At 36.9% G+C, this 22,736-nt stretch overlaps 1 protein-coding gene across 1 annotated transcript in view; it reads right to left on the bottom strand.

The window, feature by feature from the left end:
* Window positions 1-22,736, bottom strand: part of SLC39A8 (solute carrier family 39 member 8) — a 72,010-nt gene that overhangs the window by 24,250 nt on the left and 25,024 nt on the right. Inside the window, exons 3-6 of the mRNA XM_059664442.1 lie at window positions 20,881-21,043; window positions 14,630-14,799; window positions 11,404-11,526; window positions 10,751-10,918 (exon numbers count right to left, since the gene is read on the bottom strand). Coding sequence (XP_059520425.1) covers window positions 10,751-10,918; window positions 11,404-11,526; window positions 14,630-14,799; window positions 20,881-21,043 — 624 coding nt within the window. The remainder of the gene's footprint in view (window positions 1-10,750; window positions 10,919-11,403; window positions 11,527-14,629; window positions 14,800-20,880; window positions 21,044-22,736) is intronic.

The following is a 22,736-nucleotide window of genomic DNA, read 5'->3' as shown; positions in this document are numbered from 1 at the left end:
TAATGCTCCTTTAACACAAATCAAGTAAAAAAGACAAACAACTAAAAACATGTGAGATACGTGAACAGGAAACACAAAAGTGAACTTTTGACCATTAAGCACATAAAGAGATGTTCAAGTTTGCTAGTAATCAGACATATGCAAAGACAAATGACAAAAAGATACCATTTCAAACTCATTAAATTGGCAACAAATTTTTGAAAGTCTGAAATTTTCAAGTATTGTCCAAGATGTGGAGAAAATGTGAATTCTCTTCTGCTGTTGATGAAAGTGTGACTAAACATAGCAGGTGGAGAACAATTTGTTGTTATTCAGTATTATCACCATATGTGCAGACTCTGACTCATTTCTTACAGGCCTAGCTCTGTAGCCCCACCTTTCTCACAGAAATTCTGCAGGACAATTAAGGTTAATGCCTTAAGGTATCCATTATACGTAGTAAATTAATTTATCTTTTGTGCATGTAGAATGCACTATGCATTTTGTGCCATCCTTACAGGGAAAGAGAAAATAGTCACAAATTGTTTTCTATGGGGCTTACTTGTCTCACAGCAACCCAGCTGAGAAAAGATCGATGGTTCTGAATCTGAAACTACCTAAATGCCGCCCTAGGGCTTTTAGAAATGTGAAGGTAATGGGGCTATTTTTCGGTTGTCACTAATGACTGTAGTGCTGCTACTGACAAATAGTACCCTGGGAACCAGAAATGCTTAACACACTACAATGTACAGGAAATTCTCACACACAAAATTGTTTTACTCGAAATGCCTTCATCACCCACCTCAGCTCTAGACAAACTCTCATACACAGACACAATGAGATGTGGGTAAGAATGGTACATAGCAACATTACTACAGCAAAAAGCTGGAAAGACAGAAATTATCATTATCAGAGGAAATGGAAAAACAAGTAGTAGTAAAATCACACAGTTAAAATGAATGTGTGGTGATTGCGGGGACAGGAGAAAGGTGGAAGAGGGCATAGAGGCGATAAATGGTGATGGAAATAAAAATAAAATAAATATTAAAGTAAGTGTTATATCAGAAAAAAATGAAATAAATAAAGACAACATAACACAAAAAATGAAACTAAAAATGAATACTTAAAGTGTTAAAAGGATAATAAAATTAAAGAAATTGCTAATGGCCAGAAATGAATGAATAAATTAATTAATTAATGACTAAAATTAAATAGAAATACTAGTACTCAAATCAAGTTATAAACCAAGAAGGTTTTGGTATCTTATCCTGATAATTCACAAAAGGTTTCTTTCCACTGTGGGTAGGAATCTGAGTAGATTTTTAAAGGTTTTTGGCAAGCAATGTGTAGGACTATGAATTAGTCAAGATTTCTCTCCAATGTCTAGGGAGTTGAAAGGATGCCTCTTGGAAAGTCTTGTCTTTGAACACCTTTTCTTTTTTTCAGTTTTACTTCAAAATATTACTTTATTCAACAGAAATTAGATAGGGGGAGAGGACTATATACAGAGGGAAAAGAAATCCCTAAAAGTCTAGAAGTTATAGCCCAAAGTCAAATTCAATAACATTTTAACATTTTGCATGAACCTGAAAGCACATATCAACAAATTGAAATGAGAAACTCCACAAAAATACTAACCATTTAAATGTTTACCAGACAATTAACTAAAAGGTTCCCTTTTCATTTAGATACAATAGTAGTCCCTGAATGACTCTTAAGCAACCCTTAATAGATTAAATAGTACAGATTTGGGTACCTTTCAAAGCAATTTTATATACATTATCTTATTTTATTCTCCCAGCTAGCCTAGTAGTTGGTAGTAAAAACATTTTTCTTTATAAAATTTCCTTGTCAATGGTGATGCAATCAATCTCCCTGTGTGAGATCAGGAATGTCCTAGCTGGCCAAGTGATTGGCTAATTAAAGGAGTTACAACAGATGGCCCTAAGTCCCTCCTCACGTAGAGTATCAACAATACATTTGCCAAATTTACATGCCTGGGACATGGTTCTATCTGAGAAAACAAAAGTAGTTCTTAATGACTGATTTCCCTTTTTGGCCAGTTGCTCTGACTACTTCAAACCTTTCTGTTTGAGTTCTAATTTAATTTAGATCGCAATACTATCTCTAGCAGTGTGATTTTATTCACTAGTGCTCTGTCTCATCTTTTAAAAAATTACGATTTTTACCCTTGTATCACTAAATTTTTCATCTTTGTAATTAGTCTATATAAAATTTTTATATCCGGATTTAAAAATTAACAGCATGAACTACAACCCTTAATTCAATGTTAAGAGATTTTATGCACTCCGATTATTTCAATAATATGACAATCAAATAAATTTCATACATAATGAAAGTGTCGTTATTTTAATGCCCTTTCAAATGCACCGAATATATCAGAGTGTGACGGAGTGCATAGCTGAACAACTCTGATAGAGAATCTGTGGGGCAAAAGCTGATGATATCATTCAAGTGGCAGGTTAAATTGGACTTAAAGTTTTATTCCATTAAGTGGGAGTAAATGTTTCAAGTTCTCTTAGACTGTGTGACAGAGGTCAATGGCAGGCCTGCAAGCATTTACATTCAGACGGTTATCTTTATTACCAAATGGCCTTCAAGTTTTAAACATCAAACCTAGGGAAGTACTCAAATTGTAAAAAAAGATAAATAACAGAGATGAGAATGCATAGAACTGTGTATACTTTATCCTCTCGTTGTGTTTCTCTGTTCCAGAAGAAAAATACAAATAGAGTCAAAAGCCTTTATGATTTAGTACAAAAAGTCCTCTTCTAAATGATGATCTGTAAGTAATTAAGTATATAGATTTTGAAGTTATTCCCAGAGTAATGAAAGTTAAAGTGATGGGATTTGATGGATTACTACGATTAAAAAGTAAGAAAAGAAAAGAAAAAAGTTGGTGAACAGAAGAAGGGAAATGTATAGTTATCATACACATACCATGTGTCAGACACATTGTTACAAAGTTGACCCATAATAAATTAATTTTCACACAAAAAAATCATTAATTTAGAGATGTTTCCTTATCATTTAACAGATGAGCAAACACAGATGCACAGATGTTAATTTTCCACAAGTCACACAACAAACGCTTTATTGCTAAAATGCAAAATGTGAACCCCTTGCTTTCTCCTCTAAACCTACTGGGTCTGAAAAAAAAATGAGAGAGAGAGAGAAGAGAAGAGAGAGAGAGGAGAGATTCAAAAGCTGAAATAGCAGCAGAAGGATAGTACTACATCACAGAAAACGACTAACTAATGAGCAATTTCAAAAGGTAGGGAATGGCTTTCAGTGAAAAATCTGCCTGTATATTCAATAGTATTTCGTCAATAATAAACACTCCAGTATCTACAGGAATGCCTGGGGCGGGGAGAGGGGGGACAATGAGTGTTAAGATTATAGCATTCTGCCTAGAAAAATCACTGCTATCATTCAAAAGAGAAATTTTAGAAAATAGGTAGATTTTTTAAAAATGTACACAATTGAATATTTGAGGATATAATGAAGAAGAGGAGGGGGTGCGTAAAGACTGGTCAGCAGGTGGAAATAGCAGGCAGTGCACTGCAGGGTAATGGTTAACCACATGGACCTTGGAACCAGGATGACCGGGTTTAAATCTTAACTCGGTGCTTGTGTGACCCTGGCGCAGTTACTTAACTTCGCTATACATCCGTTCCCATGTCTTTAAGATGGAGGTAATAGTTGCACTTACCTCGGAGGGTTGTTAGTTAGGCGCCAATGAGTTAATGTATGTAAAGCAACGAAGACAATGTCTGACACATAGTCATTTCAGGATTAGCTGGTCTTTCAAGAAGTTGAACAGTGACCGGCGTAAGGACATAGGGAGTGTGAGAAATCTTGGGCAGTAGCAGAGTCAAGGGGAAAACAAAGAGGAAGGTGGAAAAGACGAGAGCATGTTTGTAGACATGGGAGAAGGAGAGATTCGGGAAAGGTAAATGAAAACAGGAAGATGAGTACATCGGGGAGAACCAGCCTTAAAAAGAGGAAGGACGCAAGCTCTGACACAAAAGGGAAGGTAGAGAACAGAACAGGAGACAGCAGTGTTTCAGGAAATAACAGATGAGATGACACGCAAAGTCCAAATACTGGTCTCAGTCCCTCCACTAGAGGAAGAAAAGGTAGAAGTGAGAATTTTAGGGAGTCATGAAAAAAAGTGTTTTAGAAAAATTATCCTTGAAAATATGAAAAGGTAGTCACTAATGATGAATAAAAGCGCTGTTAATATCAGTGATGTGTGGGCCAATTCAAGTGGATTCAGGCACCAATTTTTATGACTTTCACAACACATTAACTATCGCCAGATAAAATGGCCTGGCATGGGCAACGAGGCACAGAGATGGATCTGGTGAGAGCAAATTTCACCACTAACCAAGCACACCCAGAATTCCTCCTCCTGATTGTCTAGGGCAGCGGTTCTCAACCTGTGGGTCGCGACCCCTTTGGGGTCGAACGACCCTTTCACATGGGTCGCCTAAATATATCCTGCATATCAGATATTGACATTACGATTCCTAACAGTAGCAAAATTACAGTTATGAAGTAGCAACGAAAATAACTTTATGGTTGGGGGTCACCACAACATGAGGAACTGTATTAAAGGGTCGCGGCTTTAGGAAGGTTGAGAGCCACTGGTCTACGGACATCATCCGCCTCTACTTAAACAGGCTTTTCTATTAAGCGCCAGACAATGAAAACCACTTCTTATATAATTTTATTACCTAGTTTTCAATTTTAACTAACTGTTAATATAAGCACATACAGAAAAGTAACTGATTTCTGTTTTTAAATCTTTTGACATTAACAATCTATGTGGCCCTTGCCAGCTGGGCTCAGTGGATAAAGCGTCGGCCCGTGGACTGAGGGTCCTGAGTTCAATTCCTATCAAGAGCATGCTCAGTAGCAGGCTTGATCCCTGGCCTTGGTTGGGGTGCATGTGGGAGGCAACCAATCAATGTGTCTCTCTCATATCAATACTTCTCTCTCTCTCTCTCTATCTCTATCTCTATCTCTCTTTCCCTCCCTTCCATTCTTTCTAAAAAATCAATGGAAAAATATCCTCAGGTGAGGATTAACAACAACAACAAAAATCTATGTGATTTAAAATAGAAAATAAGTTTTTGGTGAAATATGGCAAACTGAGACTCCTTGAAATAAAAGAATAAGAAAGCCATACGGTCACAGGGTCAGAAAGAATGAAAGGTGACATGATAGCACCGAGATAGTTATTTTGGGAGCTAAAAAGAGGTGGGTGAGTTCTAACTGATTTCACGGAGGAGAAAACTCAACAAAAAAAACAAAGTGAAGCCAGGCCCCCAACCTCAGACACATTGAGGGACTGAAGGTGCCAAGTACCTCTGAACATGGTAGGTAAAGAGTGAAAATTAGTTGTAAGCAATTAGAACCCCAGATCCTGCTCCCAAGCCAATGCAGCAAGGCAACCACCCCCAAGTAACTAGAGATTTATCCTTTGGGTAAATTCAAGAACGGAAAGCACACTTGAAGCCTAGAGTGAAGTAAAGTACCTACGTCAGATATTCACCGCCATCCAGACCCCTTCTCCTCCCCCACTTCATCCCCACGTGGACAGTCGTGAACATCCATAGCCCTTCCCATCTCCAGGCAAGAAGAGAAGAAAACCAAACACCCAGGAAAGAAAACTCATAGGCAAGCCTCACACATATACACAGGGTGTCTGATCAGTTTTTGTATCTGATACTTTAACAAAAGTGCTTTCCACTCTTCAGTATAATATTATATAATATTTCGGTTATATTCTGGAAGTTCTTTCTGTCCCATTAATGCATTCTGTCCCATTAATGCATTCCCAGCTCTTAGAACAGCACCAAGTACACATTAGTTCTCAGTAAATATTTGATGAATGAACTGAGTGTTTTTAAAATCTGTTAGACTCTCATAGAGACCCAAGAACATCAAATAGGTTATCTTTCTATTTGTAGAGTATCACTTCCTGCTGGTATTGACAGTGTGTCTCCTGGACATCACCTTACTTTGCAGCTCAAGTCCTCTTCATTGCACCTCGATTTCAAACACAAAATTTGAAATAGTCAATTTCTAAAAATGGATGATATTAATTTTCTTCTATAAGGGAAAATAGGTGGTTCATGTCACTTTATATTTATTAGCGTCTATTCATAAATGAAAGCACAAGAGGTTTTCATTTAGAAAATGAAACTGATTACAGTCCAGGAGAAATGCGTTAGATGGGCCCTCTAGTGGCCTTGAAGAGCTAATACTTTCCAAAATACCTAGCATTCCTAAGGAATCCACAATTAATAAATACTAATACGTGGAATATAAAGAACAAAACTAATGAACAAACAAAATAGAAACAGACTCATAGATACGGTTGGGGAGCTTGGTGAAAAAGGAGAAGGGATTAAAAAGTACCGATTGGTCATTACAAAATAGTCACAGGGCTGTAAAGTACAGCATAGGAAATATAGTTATTAATATTGTAATAACTGTGTTTGGTGCCAGGTGGGTGCTTGAAATATCAAGGGACTTTATAAAGTATATAACTGCCTAACCACTATGCTGAACACCTGAAACTAATATAAAATAATATTGAATGTCAACTGCGATTGAAAAAAATATTTTTTTAAACAACTAGTAAACACAGTCGTTCCAAAGCTGTAGATTCCGGGAAAAACACACCTGGCTGCACAGATACTGACATGACTTCTCCACAAGACTGCACAGTAACTAGAGAGAAAAGAACAAAGCAGCGAGTGTCGCAGGGCGAGGTGTGACACATTGCCTCATGGCAACAACTGAGGAACTGGCGCAATGGAATCCTCTGCTCCCTTCTTCCCTCATAGCTGCCTTCTTATGATCTCCCTAGTTCCCCCACCTTTCCTGAAAATGCACATGTTCCTGTGTGTGTGCACCATATCCCACAGGGACTGCAGTGCCTCGCATGCACTGGGTCCAGAGCAAGGTACTAAGGAAGCGTCACATCATTGGTATAAATATTTGGACATTACAATCAAGCTAACAAACTGTTAAGTAAAATATCTTCTACCCTCCTAGTGTGATAAATATGCTCCTATGGCAATACAATTTTTAAAACTTTGTGTAAAGGTATAATTTTTATATGACCAGATATAAACAAAATTCCACAGGCAACTAAACGTCAATATTATTGTACATCTGAGTATTCTGGGATGGACCAGAATTGTTTGGATGAATATCAATAGAGACATCCCTAAGTCATGCATTTTAATTATTCTGTAACAATTCATTGTTCTTCCTACGCTCTAGCAAAATCATGAATCATGCTGATATCATCTAGATTGTCACATAATTTGTGTTCTATTAATAGTAATGTCAAGTTAAATGACTTTTCATAACTCACTCTTAGATAGGTTCTTACTCTTTGCAATTTGAAAAAAAATTCCTTGTGTGGAAGCAGTAGCTACAAGGAATCATCAACGAAAATATTAAGGCAATACGTGGACTCAGAAATGATCCATAAATTTTACATCCCATGATTGATCACTGTAATGGGGTCACCTGGGTTAAATTATTTATATAATCTAAAATATAAAAAAATATTTTATTTTTTTCATTAAAATCACTTATAGCACAATACCTACTGTCTCTTAAAGTCATATTTAGACCCTTGTGGTATTTAATTTCTATTTCTTTGAATTTTTTAATGCAATATAATGAGAAAACTGAAAATTGTATTTTGCTCAATTTGTTTAAATCTCTCTTCATTTAAGACTGTATCTTCAACCAAAATGGCTGGAAGATAATCCCCATAGGAAATTAGTGTCAGGACTACTAAATGGCTCATCTTGGGCCTAGTACATGGTCGTCATTCTGGTACCCACCTTCTCTGCCTTCAGTTTGACTTATTCCTGTAAGTATATTTCCAGAACCCAAGCTTCATTCCTTTCTCTCAATAGATTGGTAGTTTACCTATGTATACAATTCCACAGTTGTTTCTATTCAGAATATTAAAGAAATTGTGTCACTGGCCTCTCGCATTGATGTCAGGAAGTACAATTTAGCTTCCAGATCACTCATATGTGACCTGTTTGATTATTCTCAAAACTTTTAGAATATTCTTTTCCCAGAAATGGCTGGCTTTTTCATTATCCAGTTTTCCACTGACCTCTTAAGGGACCTTTCTTTCTTTCTTAATATGTTTTTATGGATTTCAGAGAGGAAGGGAGAGAGAGAAACATCAATAATGAGAGAGAATCACTAATTTGCTGCCTCCTGCACACCCCACACTGGGAATCGAACCTGAAACCCGGGCACATGCCCTGATTGGAATAGAACTGATTGTCGGGTTCATAAGACAACACTTTAGCACTGAGCCACATTGGCTGGGCTCAAGAGACCTTTTTTGATCAGGCAATCAAACAAGCTCCCACATGTCACTCCCTCATCACCAAGTTTTATTTTCATCCAAGTATTTATTGCTAACTAATATATTCTTGTTTTGCACTTTTCTATACTGTATTTTTTTTCAGCTGAGTAAACTATAAGCTCCACAAGAATTTGTTCACTTCTCAATCCCCAATGCCTAGGATAGTGAGGAGATATTAATAAATGTTTACTGAATCAATGAATGAAAGCCTGTAAACTAGCACTACAAACAGAAGTAGAGTAAGAGTGGCCTTTTGATTAACATTCCTAAATTACGTAAAACAGGATCATGTCTAGGACCCCAACTTTGTCACATTTACTGCAAACATGTCTTCTGGCCATAGTGAATTATAAACCAGGAGCCCTAAAACTTAAAACTAAAATCATGCTGGAAATATCGAGGGGACACTATCTAAAGTATATGATGGTCTAACCATAAGAAATAGACCTGAAACCAATACAAAATAAAATTGGAGGGGGGGAGAAAAATTTTTTAAAAGATTAAAAAAAATAAAATTAAACTTTTGAACAATTCAAATTTTTTTTGGCCTCAGACAGCAATTCTCTGGGGCCAAATTATTTTCTTTCCCCTACAAAAAATTAATATTTATGAAATTAAGAGTCAATGTTATCTTGGTTTCAGTAGAGCAGTGACATGAAGAATACAATTCGGCATGGTAGGTAAGAATACAGCCTTCAACATCAGAGGACCTCAGTCCTAATCCAAGCTTGGCCATTTAGGATCTGTGTGTTCTCGCATTTGTTATTTAAACTCTCTAAGCTATAGTCTCCTAGTTATAACACTACTTGTCTCCTTGGCTATTGTGAGGATCAAATGATAGCATTCACCTAAAATTTAGGTGTGGTCCTTGAGCACTTAATAAATGTTAGTTGTAATTATTATAAGAAATCATCTATTTGAACATTTCCATATTCTTTGCAAAATCTTGGCTGAAAGCATCCTTCATTACATTGCATGAAATTATTTTCTCTCACAAACTGCCTCTTCAAATGCACTTGAGATTTTCCTTAAGCAGTTGGAGAAGTACATGACTAACCATGTTGTCTTTCCAGAAGGAAATTCAGGTCATTTTCCATAATGACCTTTTCAGATATCTTTTTTCTACCTTTTTCTCCCTTGGCTGGCTTTCTTTTGATTTGATTTTTTAAATTGTGATCTTTTGTATTGCTTTTAACTTTGTAGCTTATGAATCTGTCATTTACGAGCTGAATGACGCTGGAGAGGTTATTTAACATCTAGAGCTTCACTTTCTTAGTCTGTCAAATGAGAATTGTTGTGGACACCAATGACACTATCACCCCAGCGTCCTTTTCAATACTCACTCCTCTACAGCATCCATATTCCCTGGGGGCCATATATGGGGCCCAACCCTCTAAGCACGTGGATGAGTCTAGTAGTAGACACCTAATGCAAATGGATCAAGAAGACCCTTGCCAGGAATTCTGTATTTAAGACTGAAAGAGTCAGGTCAATTTCCTTTTGTAGCTGAAACTGTAAGACATAAATCTCAGGAGTTGCTAGTGTCTGTGCTTCACACTTATTTGGGAGTTGGTACATAGTGAAGAAGAGCATGCAAAGAGGAGAAGAAGAGGGGGTCATGATAGTTCTCATGGTCCCTAGGTTCTTGCTTTTCCTATAGTTGGGCTATTCCATTAGACATCCCGCTATCTTTCCAATAAATTCTCCTTTTGGCATGTTACATAATTAGGATTTGATTCTCATCACTTGAAACTGAAATATTCCTAATATAAAGAAAACAAACACTATTTTGAATAGGTATTATAGAAAGTAAATGAGATAAAATATGTAAGTGCCTAGCATGTAACCTGGCATATAATATTTGTTCAAGCAATAATACCTATTGACATTATTTAGAAGATGGGAATACAAATTCTAAGTCAATTTAATTACTGAAAATAATTTTAATAGCTTACACATCTTCTTTCTTCTTACAGTTTCAAAATCACTCAAAGGTATTACTTGATTTCAAATACGGAAAGAATAACAAAATAAGAGAAATGCTTTGATTCATGTTGCTACATATGATTGTATAAGTCTAAGTGATTTTTATATAGCTAAACAATCTTAGAGAATAGTGAAGCCTCAATGTCTTGCTTAACTCACTTGCTTAGAGTAAACATAGGGAAGGAAAAGGGAAAATAATGCAGCCATAACTTTAATTATCACACACATACAGGACTAAGTCTGACTGATTTAAACGTACAAAATACTGACACGGTTGTATTCACAACAATCATCACATAGTGTAAAGGATCAGTGAGTAAAAAGAAAATGAAATTCCCATACCTGTAGAGATACCACACTGACATTATCAAAATGGATGTGTCCATTAGGCTCTGTGACAGCTGGGTTTGCATAGCATGTCACACCATTGATGGCAGGTAATGTTTTAGGTTGATGAGTTTTTTCTGGAGAAGGGCCAAAGTCATCATTTCTAAAGTGGGCATGATCATTCTACATTGAAAAATTAAAAAAGTAAAAAGGGGTTATAAGAAGAAAAAAGATGGCTCATATAAACAAGAAAATAGAGGTCAGTGCTTTTTATCCACAAGAGAGCATTGTTATGTCTATTCTGTGTGTACCCTAACCTTTTTAGATTTTTAAGATTTCTCTACCTTTAAAAATATCCTCATTTATTAGTCTGTTGTGTCTGTTTTCTCATGTTAGAGCATATATGCCTTCTTATTCTGTTGAATATGAATAGAATACATCTGTTATTCAACATTAAATTATTAGTACTAACTTCAAATTCTACAATATAAACCAAGTGTGTCTCTTATACTTATCAATATATTAACTCTTTTCTTTGTCCTCACATTCACAAATCTAATACATGAACAGTTCATAAAATTCTAAGAATAAAATTCCTTCCTTTATTCACCTTTATAAAGTAGCTTTGTTATGTATAATAGCAAAAGTTTTAAATAAAGTCCATTTACCTGACCATATGTCTTTAATAACATCTTAAGCATTCTTTCAAAAAAGAAAAGTAAATAAAAGCCACCAAATACAGCAACAGCCTTCTCAACATAGTTGTCAGTTTTAGGATTGAATCCAAATGCCTGGGGAGGAAAAAGAAAGGGGTGGGGGGGCAAATCAGGTAAAACCAAGTAATATTACTTGATTTCTAGCAAATAATACCAAAATTTCTCAGTATTCAATTTTCACTGTAGTTCTATGCCCATCTTCACATCCAGCTAATATTGAGAACTTACCTGCCAAAATCACAAAACAAAAATTCAAGTAAGAAAACTGTAAGAGATGTTTTAGAAACCTCATGACCAGCGGATGCTCCAGTAAACAAAACCTGAGTATCTTGTCTCCTAGCTCCAACACCTGCAGTAATAAGTGCCTTGAAAGAGGGAACTTTAGTGGTAAAGAAGCAGCACTAAATCCCACATCTGTAAGGCAGCATTAGATCTAGGTAATAAGGATACCAGTAAATGAAACATTATTTGCTTTCTCTAAAAAAAATATATTTGTCTATCGTATCCAGAGTCAAATATTTTTATATTTTTTAATTGATTTCAGAGAGGAAAGGAGAGGGAAAGAGAGATAGAAACATCAATGATGAGAGAAATCATCGATTGGCTGCCTCCTGCATGTCCCCCCACTGGGGATTGAGCCCACAACCCAGGCATGTGCCCTTCACCGGAATCGAACCTGGGATGCTTCAGTCTGCAGGCTGACGCTCTATCCACTGAGCCAAACCAGCTAGGGCCAAAGTCAAATTTTTAAAGCAATATGGCAAGCCACTTGGATTACTGTTTTCCCACAGGAGATCCTCTTGAACCTAGAGGATCCCAATAAGACCCAATGAAATTCAATAAATTAAGAATTGAGCCCAAGAATAAAGAAGAAAAGATTTAAGATACCAGATAAGCACATGCACACACACACACACACACACACACACACACAGACGAGTATGAGAATTTATTGTTTAAAGAACATAAGACAAGAATTGGAGTTTGAAATTATAAAGAGTAGAGATATTTCTAACAGACAAGAAACACAAGCTTAAAATAAATAAAATAAGAGAAAGCTTGACACCATTCCAGACATTGTAAATCTTCCCTCTGAAGAGCAACCAGAATAGAGGATGCCTTGGTTCTTGTTCTACGCCTGCCTCTGGGAAGAGCTCACAGCCACATCTTCATTAGATTGACTTCTCTGTGCTTATTTATACAGTGCAAAACTGGCACAAAGACACCTACTCTACATATGTAACACAGAGGTTATGAAAACCAAATGAAGTAAAGAAAGGGAAAGAATTTTGCCAAAAGTAGAAATAACTATCTATGGAAAATTGAGGTAATATTACAAAGACAGATTATCTAGTGCTTATATAATTTTCTTTTTACAGCCATAGTTACTTAATTATCACCTACAGGCAAAAGGACATCCACAAATGCTGTTGAAGGAGTTTCTTATTTTCCTAAGACATTTCTTATGTATTACTACATTTTCAATAAAATAGAAAACCTCAAAATCATAAATGTGGAATCCCCAGTCCATACACAATATCAGTTTTTAAATTTAATTTGATCCAAATTTCAGATAAGTTAATATATACACATATAATATTATATTGCGTTAAATATATTGCATGTATAATGTTACATATAAAATTATTAATTAGAAAATCTGTATTGTCATACTAGTTTTGTTACTAGCTGATTGTATCTCTAGTTGAAATGACCTTTCTAGTTCCTTTCTAGATATAATGATAACAATAACAACAATCATAAGTCTGTGACTGTAAGAAAATCCCCAATTTCATATATAGCTGTGAAAATTAAAAGAAGCTTTAGTTATAATTTTCTAAAAATTATGCGATGAGAATAATACCCTGAACTACTATTATTCTCATTGCTCAGGACTCGCCCACCCATCTTTGTGTGTGCATTGGGGGTGGAGGAGATACAGTCCATCTATGTATATAAAACCCTAAGCGACTGGTCCACCATTTAACTGGTCGACCATTTGGCTGGTCACTATGACACACATTGACCACCAGGGGGAAGATGCTCAACGCAGGAGCTGCCCTCTGGTGGTCAGTGCGTTCCCACAGTGGGAGCGGCACTCAGCTGACTGATGGGCGACTCCTGGCTCATAGCTGGTGAGGCGAGCCTCTCCACCTCTCCCGCCTCCGTGGCAGTGCTACCGGGTGGTGGCAGCAGGAGCAGCGGGGCCGGATTGAGCAGGAGCAGCCGGTGCCCAGCCCGGGCTAGGGCTCCTCCCCGGTCGCCTGCTGCTTCACGCACTACTACATCCCTCAGGGGATATCAGACTGCCAGTTTTGGCCTGATCCCTGCGGGCCAAAACCAGCAGTCCAGTATTCTCCAAGGGATCCTGGACTGTGAGAGGGCACAGGCCAGGCTGAGGGACCCCACCAATGCACGAATCCATGCACCAGGCCTCTAGTGTGTATATATTTCCCTAGCTCCCCTTCCTTCTACTAATGTCTCTTTCTCTTTCCCCTCTCTTCCCTCTCAATTATTTTCCTTCCTCTTTCTTCCTTATACTGGCTGGCCATAATATAGATATAAAATAAAACATATATGTTATGTGTTGATTAACTGAATAATGCACTATTGTCAATGTCAGATCAATAATACATCTTATGAAAAGGAAAAAATAAGCTGCTGTTTATTCATTGACCTCAATTGATTTTTTTTCCACAGTCAAAAGAAAATTAAAAGGTTTGTCAACCACACTCTTATTGATCCTCTGGTCTTCAGTAACTGTAGTAAATATATAAGAAAATTTTATGGTATATCTTCAGTAAATTTGACATTGCATGCTCTTTAGATAGATAGATAAATAAATAAATAAATAAATAAATAAATAAATAAATAAATAAATAACTGAAGTATTAGAGAAATTAAATTTTCCAAATGCAGGATAGAATAAAATGTTAAGGCCCTATCTGAGCGCATCCTGGTGGCTGGTCTCCAGGAATATTAATTTTATCTCTGACACTGACATTCCCTGAAGCTTCAGACACGCTTTTTTCATTTGCTGTGATTCCGCTCTTTTATTCAAAACACCATAAACCAGACCATAAAATTCTGTGAGAATCATGGAGGTTTAAAATGTACAAAGTGCTAAAACATTTTAAAGAAACAATTATTCACAGAAACAGGTAGCTAACACCCTTACCTCTGGAATAAGTTGGAAAATTGCATTTGAAAATAGAGTCCCAATAGCCAGCCCCACAAAATAGGTCAAAATCTTGGGGAAATAAGATTTCTTTATCAACGGAGTCAAAACCAATCCGAGGAGAGATGCCAGATTAATGATTGTCACTGACAGGAATCCATATCCCCATACTGTGAATAAGAGGGAAAGAGGAGCAATTAATCAGAGCAAAGGAGCCAAATGAAGACTTACTCTCCATTAAACCTGAAACACATTTCTCCTTTAAAAGCTTGAGACCAATTTCTTCTTGCAAAGAACAAAATCATCTCAATGAAAATTATACAGAAAATTGAGACCACATAGCATAATAAATATTAATAGAAACACTGCCTATGCTTACATCAGTCTTAAGTCATCATTACGGGATCAAAGAATTATATAGCTTGCAGAGAATTTGTATAAGACCTAGAATAGTGACCATCTGAGGTTCACAGGCTCCAAGCCACCTACTTTTATCTATTGGTTCATGGCCTAGTTAAAACTCAGCCTTTCAGATGAATATAGAGGTCATGTGAGTTTTAGAGGAAAGGTATGGTAGTTTTGCCTGTGGCCCACACACACTGTGCAGAGACAATGTGAAAGATTAGAAAGCTGCCTCTACATTGCCACTTCTTTGTCCAGAATTTTTAAACCATGGGCCACTTTTCTCATGGACACTATCAGTTGAGTAGCATAGTAACACTTAATGCTTAGTGAGTGTTCACCATGTGCCAGGCACTGTGCTGGGCGACTAACATGTATTAATTCATTTGATCCTCACAAAACCCTATGAGGTAAGTACTATTATCTCTTCCATACAGTTGAAACCAAAGCATATGGAGTTCAAATGAGCTGCCCAAGTCATGCAGATCGAAAATCCTGCAGATTTCAAACCCAGACAGTTTGTCTCCAGGGCCCACATTTTTTTTTTTTTTTGCAATCTGTTTCATTATTCCTGTGGCGGTGATTTAATTTTTAAGAAGCCCATGGGGCTCAACAGAACTAAACATTTTATAATATGCTTTATGAATGTAAGACTTTCCACCATTATTCTGGTTCAAGCGAGCCTATCTATAAATAAGCAATCTTAGCAAATGTTTATGGAGCCTAGGATGCAAACCATGATTCCTGCCAACAAGCAGCTTGGATTTTTTGCTTGGGGAGCTGAGAAATGTGAAGAAACACCCATGCGCAAAGCAATATAAGGTAGCCTGTGCTGAGTACCAAGTAACAGGTAATAAATGTTACTATGTCATCACAAGAATCATCACAGCACTAACCATGACTTTATCTTCTCCACTTTCCTATCAGTTCAAGACTCCCGACCATGCCCTTCAAAGTCATCTCATTGGACCTACAAAGGTCCACCTCATTCCCATTTACTATCTTATCACCTCAGACAGCAATATCTACTCTCCTCAGACTTCCCACATAGAGAAAGTTCTCAATCCCACATCCTCCTCCATGATATATCTATGTGTAGTTTCCCTTCATATGAATAGCTTTCTATCTCATCACTAGCCTACATTCATTCACTCATTCAATCAATATTTATAATCTCATTGGGTAGACACGATGCATACCTATTGAAACTAAAATTAAAATGCAGAGATGTTTTTGAGTAACAAATAGAGGCAAAGCCACATACACATATTAAACTCATCATCTGCCCCTGAGAAACCCTGCTCCCCACCCTTGTTCACCACCTCTTTAAATAGCAGAAATGTTGGGGTCAATTTCAATTGCTCACTCCACCACTCAATTCCATACATGATTGGTGATCAAACTCTATCAATTCTGCTTGAGATCTCTCACTCCAGCTTCTCCATCTTCATTACCAATACCTTGAGTTCAGGCCCTCACCATCTCTAACTCCTTCATCTAATGCATTATGACAGTTTTCTGTCTGCCCTTCCTCCCCTACTTGACATGACCACCCGACTCATTATTCTAAAACACAACTCTGATCACTTCATATCCCTATTTGACACTGCCCTTCATCAACTGAATCCCATAGAGCCTCACTGGTGTTATTTACACTTTTATCAACATGCCTTTATGCAGACACAATGTTTTCCAAATCCAGAATTACCTTTACTTGTGGCTCTCTATCTGGAAATATGTTTTTATCTTCATTGTGTGAGAAACTCACACATGGTTCTCCAAGCTAATCAAAGACCTCCTCTATAAAGCTTCCCTATCTCCTCCAGGCATCAGTGCCTTGCTTGTCAAGCTTCCTATAGCTCTTTGAAGATAATTGGGCCACTTACCATTTCTTGTGTGCAATAGTGATTTTATCATTTACATATTTGTCTATATCATATAAATTATGAGATTTTCAAGGAGGGGGCTATGTTATATTCACCTTCAGTGCTTAGCAAATAACACAAATTCCTTGAAAAATGAATTCATGAAACCCATACTTTAAAATGCAGCCCAGAACTCTGTCAAAAAATATCAATTCATCTGCTTATTTAATCTTCCTAACTCTCCTTAATATTGTGCATGTTTATCAGAACCACTTGGGGAACTTTGGGAGTGTGAATCACCACTCTTTTAGGCACACTACTTAGATTCTCCTCCTTTCATTGTTAGGACATTGTTGGGGGGCAGGGGGAGGGAAATCCATCATCCACTCAACTAGGGCATCAAAGAATGAATTAGTATAAAAATACTCTTTGGATCTCTCCATATACAAATAGGACTTCCTCTAATGATCTGTTTCAGACTTTCTGATTCTTAGTGAATGTGGAAAAATTTTAATACATTTCCAGGGAATATTAGTGACAATAGTTATTTATCAAATGCCAATATGTGTGAAAATTCTTCTAAAAACTTTACCTATTTTTTTTAATTTTTCTATTTAATAGATTATTTTTTACAGGAATAACATAAAGCCAGTTACACATAGCCCCTGGAATACAGTCAAGTCTTCAATAAATGTTATCATTATTTTTAAAAAAATAGTAAGTAGACCAGCATATAAATTTTAGTTCCATTAGCTCACTGTTGTACAGTGGAAGAACCACAGACTAGGAGTTAGGAGCCCTGGACTTGCATCCTTCCTCAGGTACTGTCCCTAAAGAAAGCCTTTAATCTCTCTGGAGCTTGAGACTTATGTCATCGGGTTGCACTATGCAGTTCTGGACTATGTGATCTCCAGGGATACTACAAGTAAATTCCATTATTATTATTATCTATTATTTAAATTAAATAGCGTTATATAACTTCATCAAAAAGTTAGACAATTTTGGGCCATTAAATGATTGTTAAAATTTATATCACCTAGAGAATTTAATTTACCATCCATTTGTTGCACTCATCCATTTTATGACTTTGAAGTGTTGTCCTTAGAATTCTCTCACTTCGTGTCCCCACTGCCTATTCCTACCTCCTGGTTCCTAAGATAGAGTAAACCTGAGAATTGAGGTTACAAACACTTTTGAACATCAGAAATTAACCTTCACAGAGTAGAGGATTTGCTTTTACTAAAGCTTCACCTCCTGTACTCACAATTATGTCTGTTATACATATTTTATTTAGCAGACATATATATAGTGCCTAACCACATGCCAGATAACATTCTAAATGCTTTGCCAATATTAAGTTAGAAAATTACAGAGCTGGGATTTGACCTCAGATGGGCTGACTTCAGAATCTATGCCTTTACTATGCTGTACAATCTGTACTGAAATTAAACAGATTTATGGGAATACAAACATACTCCCATTTAGTATATATTCCATTAAAAATATGTATTTGAACCATTAGCTCTAAAATTATTGTTATTCACAAATATGATAATTGTATTGACAAAGTATACTTAGTGATTTCTATTCCTTATATATGTAAACATAGAAAATAAAAGACAATGTGGACCCAGCTGGTGTGACTCAGTGGTTGAACGTCACCTGTGAACCAGGAGGTCACAGTTCAACTCCTGGTCAAGGTACATACCCAGATTATGGGCTCAATCCCCAGTAGGGCTTGTGCAGGAGGCAGCCGATCAAGGATTCTCTCTCATCATTGATGTTTCTATCTCTCTTTCCCTCTCCCTTCCTCTCTGAAATCAATAAAAATAAAATGACATATCTCCAGCCTCAACCTATTCTCTGAGCTCTACATGTATGCATGCCATTGCCTACTGGATATCTCTCCTTGTTGGTCGACATCAATGCCTCAAACTGACCATGTTTAAAACCATCCTCTTGATTCTCACCACTGGCTTCCTTTATAACAAACTACTCCACCCCAGTCTTCATCCTGGGAAATGGCACAGCCATCTATCCACTTTCAAGGACTTAAACTTTGATTTATCATTCCCTCCTCCACATCCAAACCATTTTAGCACAGTCTCTGAAATCCACCCTGAATCTCCTCACTTCTCCTCACTCCTGCTTCTCCCACCTTAGCCCCAGACCCCATCATCCTGAATACCAACCCCTGGCAACAGCCCAATCAGTCTCCATGCTTCTACTCTTGCCCCATGACCGGCTCTCCCCAAAGTGCAGGTAGAACCATCTTTTACAAATCCAAATGAAATCATATCCCTCTCCTGCTTAGAACCCTACAGTGTCTTCATAGCACATTCAGAATAAAATCCAATCAACTTACTGTACACTGCAAAGCCCATGGTTCCCCCTCCTTCTGTCCTCCCTCCTGCTCACTATGCTCCAGACGCACAGACATTCTTGCTGATCCTTACACATGCCAAGCACATTCCCAAGCTTATGCTCACTGTTCCCTTGACCTTGCTCTCTCTTTCCCCAAAGAAGATCTTGCCATGGCCCTCTCCTCCGACCTTAGTCGGGATTCAGTTCAAATGTCATCTCATCAGAAATGCCTCCCTTTTTTCATCTAAATTCACACGCACCCACCATCTCCTTCTATTGTGACCTACTTTATTTTCTTCAAAGCATTTATCCCTCTGAAATCATATTATTTATCTGATTATTTGTGTAAATGTTTATTATGTTTATTCTCTACTACATTATAAGCCCTAAGAGGGCAGGATTTTTTTCTTCTTGCTTATGACTGAATCCTCGATACACAGAACAGTGTGTGTCATGTCAATCAATAAACACTTATTGAATGAACAAATAAACAAAACAATGAGAATTAAAATATCCATGCAGGACAGGGCAACAATTTGGGAATACCAAGAAATGGCACACAGTTAATAAATAGACCCCCCTGAACAATTGGTTTATCTCATTTGTGAAAGAACCCTTCATACTTAAGTGTGTGAACTATATTATATAGTAAACAAGCACCTGTTTTCTTATATTTTAAAATTTGTTTGGAGCAGATAATTCTTTTAAAATGCTGTCTCTGTGACAATACCATTATAAGCACTTAAAACAGCCGCTGGTATTTTCTTTCATTTATGAAAATTATATATAAATTATATATATATGTATATGTATATATATATGCGCGCCTAAGCGACCGTTGGACTATTCAACCATTCGACTGGTAGCTATAATGTGCACTGACCACCAGGGGACAGATGCTCAATGCACAGGCATGGAAATATGGAACAGACTGATGAATCTCAGAGGGAAGGGGGAAAGGGGGAGGGTGGGAAAAGATTAATCAAAAAATCTTATATGCATACTAGAGGCCTGGTGCACCGATTCATGCACCAGTGGGGTCCCTCGGCCTGGCCTGCAGGGACTGGGCTGAACTGGCAGTCCTATATCCCCCAAGGGGTCCCAGATTGCGAAAGGATGCAGGCCAGGATGAAGGACCCCACCGATGCACAAATCTGTGCACAGGGCCTCTAGTAGTGGTAATAATTCAGTACTTTTAGATTTAATCTAGAGACACACTAGTTATCTTATCTCTTTACTGACACATATAGATAAATTGACAGGGTTTTTAATACTATTTAAAAGCACAATTTGATGGAAATTAACTGATCAATGTTGAGCTAGGTAGTTAATATATAATCCAATGTGTACAGTATAAAACATATGTTTAAAATAAAGCACTGGGTTTTATAAAGTTTTTACATGGTACCACGTATAATTTTAACTCCACAAATAGAAGAGTATAACTTAAGAAGTTTAAATGAGCTCTAATTATTCTTATTCTACATACTTCCAGAATATACGTACCTTACCAGGGGACTCTATGTAGAGTAATAAAAGCAGAAAAGGGAAACATGTTAATGTCATTTCATACAACCCATAAACCTTTCAAACAAATGGGAGGACAAGTTTCCAACATACCTTCAGAAAGACTTGGTTTTGAATCGTGTTTGGGCCGCTCATCACAGGGATGAAAGTTCAGTTGCTGTAGGACTGCTGGACAGATGACAGAGAAGTTTGAGCTGGTGATCTGCGTAGCATTTGAAAAGCCATGAAGGGAAAAGATCTCTTCAGCTGACAAACACTGAAATAGAAGAAACAAAGTAAACATATACATGTTAATACAGTAAAAGCACTCATGCAAAGACACTATGAAGAGACAGAATATTTCTTCTAGACACATAGCACTAACTCTTTATATAAAAGCCCACTCCAGAAATGTATAGACCCCTAAAATTGTAAAATAGCCCATACTACTTTTAACCTAGAAACCATAAAAATAGCAAAAACCTTCTTGATCAACAGTCTACCTATAGAAGCCTAAAAGGCGAGAACTGGTTTGGAGGTTTCCAAGTGCTTTAAGACAAAAGGGCTTTAAGATGATTCAATATTCTCAATGTTCCCTCTCGGTTCATCTTCAGCTTGAATGCGTATTTTGTGTGAGCTATTGGAGTGGCTCTCTATAACATTTCCTGTAGACAAACACCAGGCTTACTTACCGTTTCACAATTAAAAGAGTATCCATCCTCCTAAATAGCAATAATAGCCCCCATCATATAAAAGTTGTTTTAAAATATGTCTTTAGCACAAATGGTTGTTTGCTAAACCATGTATTTTGCTCAATGATGGTGGATAGCTTTTTTATTTTATGTAAAGTTTTGAAATAGTGATGTGCTGTTTAGAAATTCATTAATTATTAATGAGAAATAGAATCTTCATTAGAAAAGAATTCTCTGCAAAAAAATAATAACTTTTTAAAGGTATCATTTTACCTTAGGGCAAAATTTAACTGTAAACTATTTTCCATATACTCACATTATTAAGAAGAATATAAAAGAAATTAAATGTGTTACTATTGTTAGTGTTATAAGAATTATAGAGTGTGAAAACATCTATTCACTCAAATAGAAGAGTCTGTTTTTAATAAGTGCAACTGAGAGCATTTCTTTGCATATTTCAGCCAATATTTAAACCCTGCTGACATCTTAACTTTGTAAAATAGACTGGATTGATTCCTCCTAGATTTCATATAATGAAGTCCTATCCTCCAATGTGGAGATTTTTGGAGGTAATTAGGGTTAGCTAAAGTCATGAGGGTGAGGCCCTGCTCCAATCAGTTTAGTAGACTTATATAAAGTCACAGAGAGAGGATGTAGCAAGAAAGTAGTCGTCTACGATCCAAGGAGAGAGCTCTAAACAGAAACCAATCCTCTGTCACCTCTAATAGTCTCCAGAACTGTGAGAAAATAAACTTCTGTTATTTAAGCCACCCAGTTGATAGTATTTTGTTATAGCAACCTATGCTGACTAATACACTATGATTGATATTGAGAACTCAAAAGTCTTTGTTAAGTGTTTGACCATAAGTGCTGTAACTCTATTCACAGAAGGAACAACGAAACTAAAACTGTAAAATTTTTATTATAGGAGATCACTACTGATTTTGAAGGAAAGATGAAAAACATCAAATACACCAAGATGTTTGGAGTTGTCAAAAGCTAAGAGTACAATTGCCTTAAAGAAAATATACATTTAGACCTCTCTTTTTTTAATGTCTAAGTATATGCCTACAGCTGTTTCTTATTCAACTCGTGCTCTCCTTTGGGTTCATGACAATGATAGCTGTGTGCCATCCCTAGAAGAGGGGACAGTACACTCACCGCTTTGTTAACAGTCTTCCCTTCGGTGAGAATGGGAGATAATAAACTAATGAAGGGAGAAAATAGCTTGATAGCCAACTGGGGAGGGGAAAGTGAGTATAGTCTATTCATTACCAT

Source organism: Myotis daubentonii, chromosome 1 (genome assembly GCF_963259705.1).
Source record: "Myotis daubentonii chromosome 1, mMyoDau2.1, whole genome shotgun sequence".
NCBI classification, from domain to species: domain Eukaryota; kingdom Metazoa; phylum Chordata; class Mammalia; order Chiroptera; family Vespertilionidae; genus Myotis; species Myotis daubentonii.
This window is presented reverse-complemented; position numbering and strand designations above follow the sequence as displayed.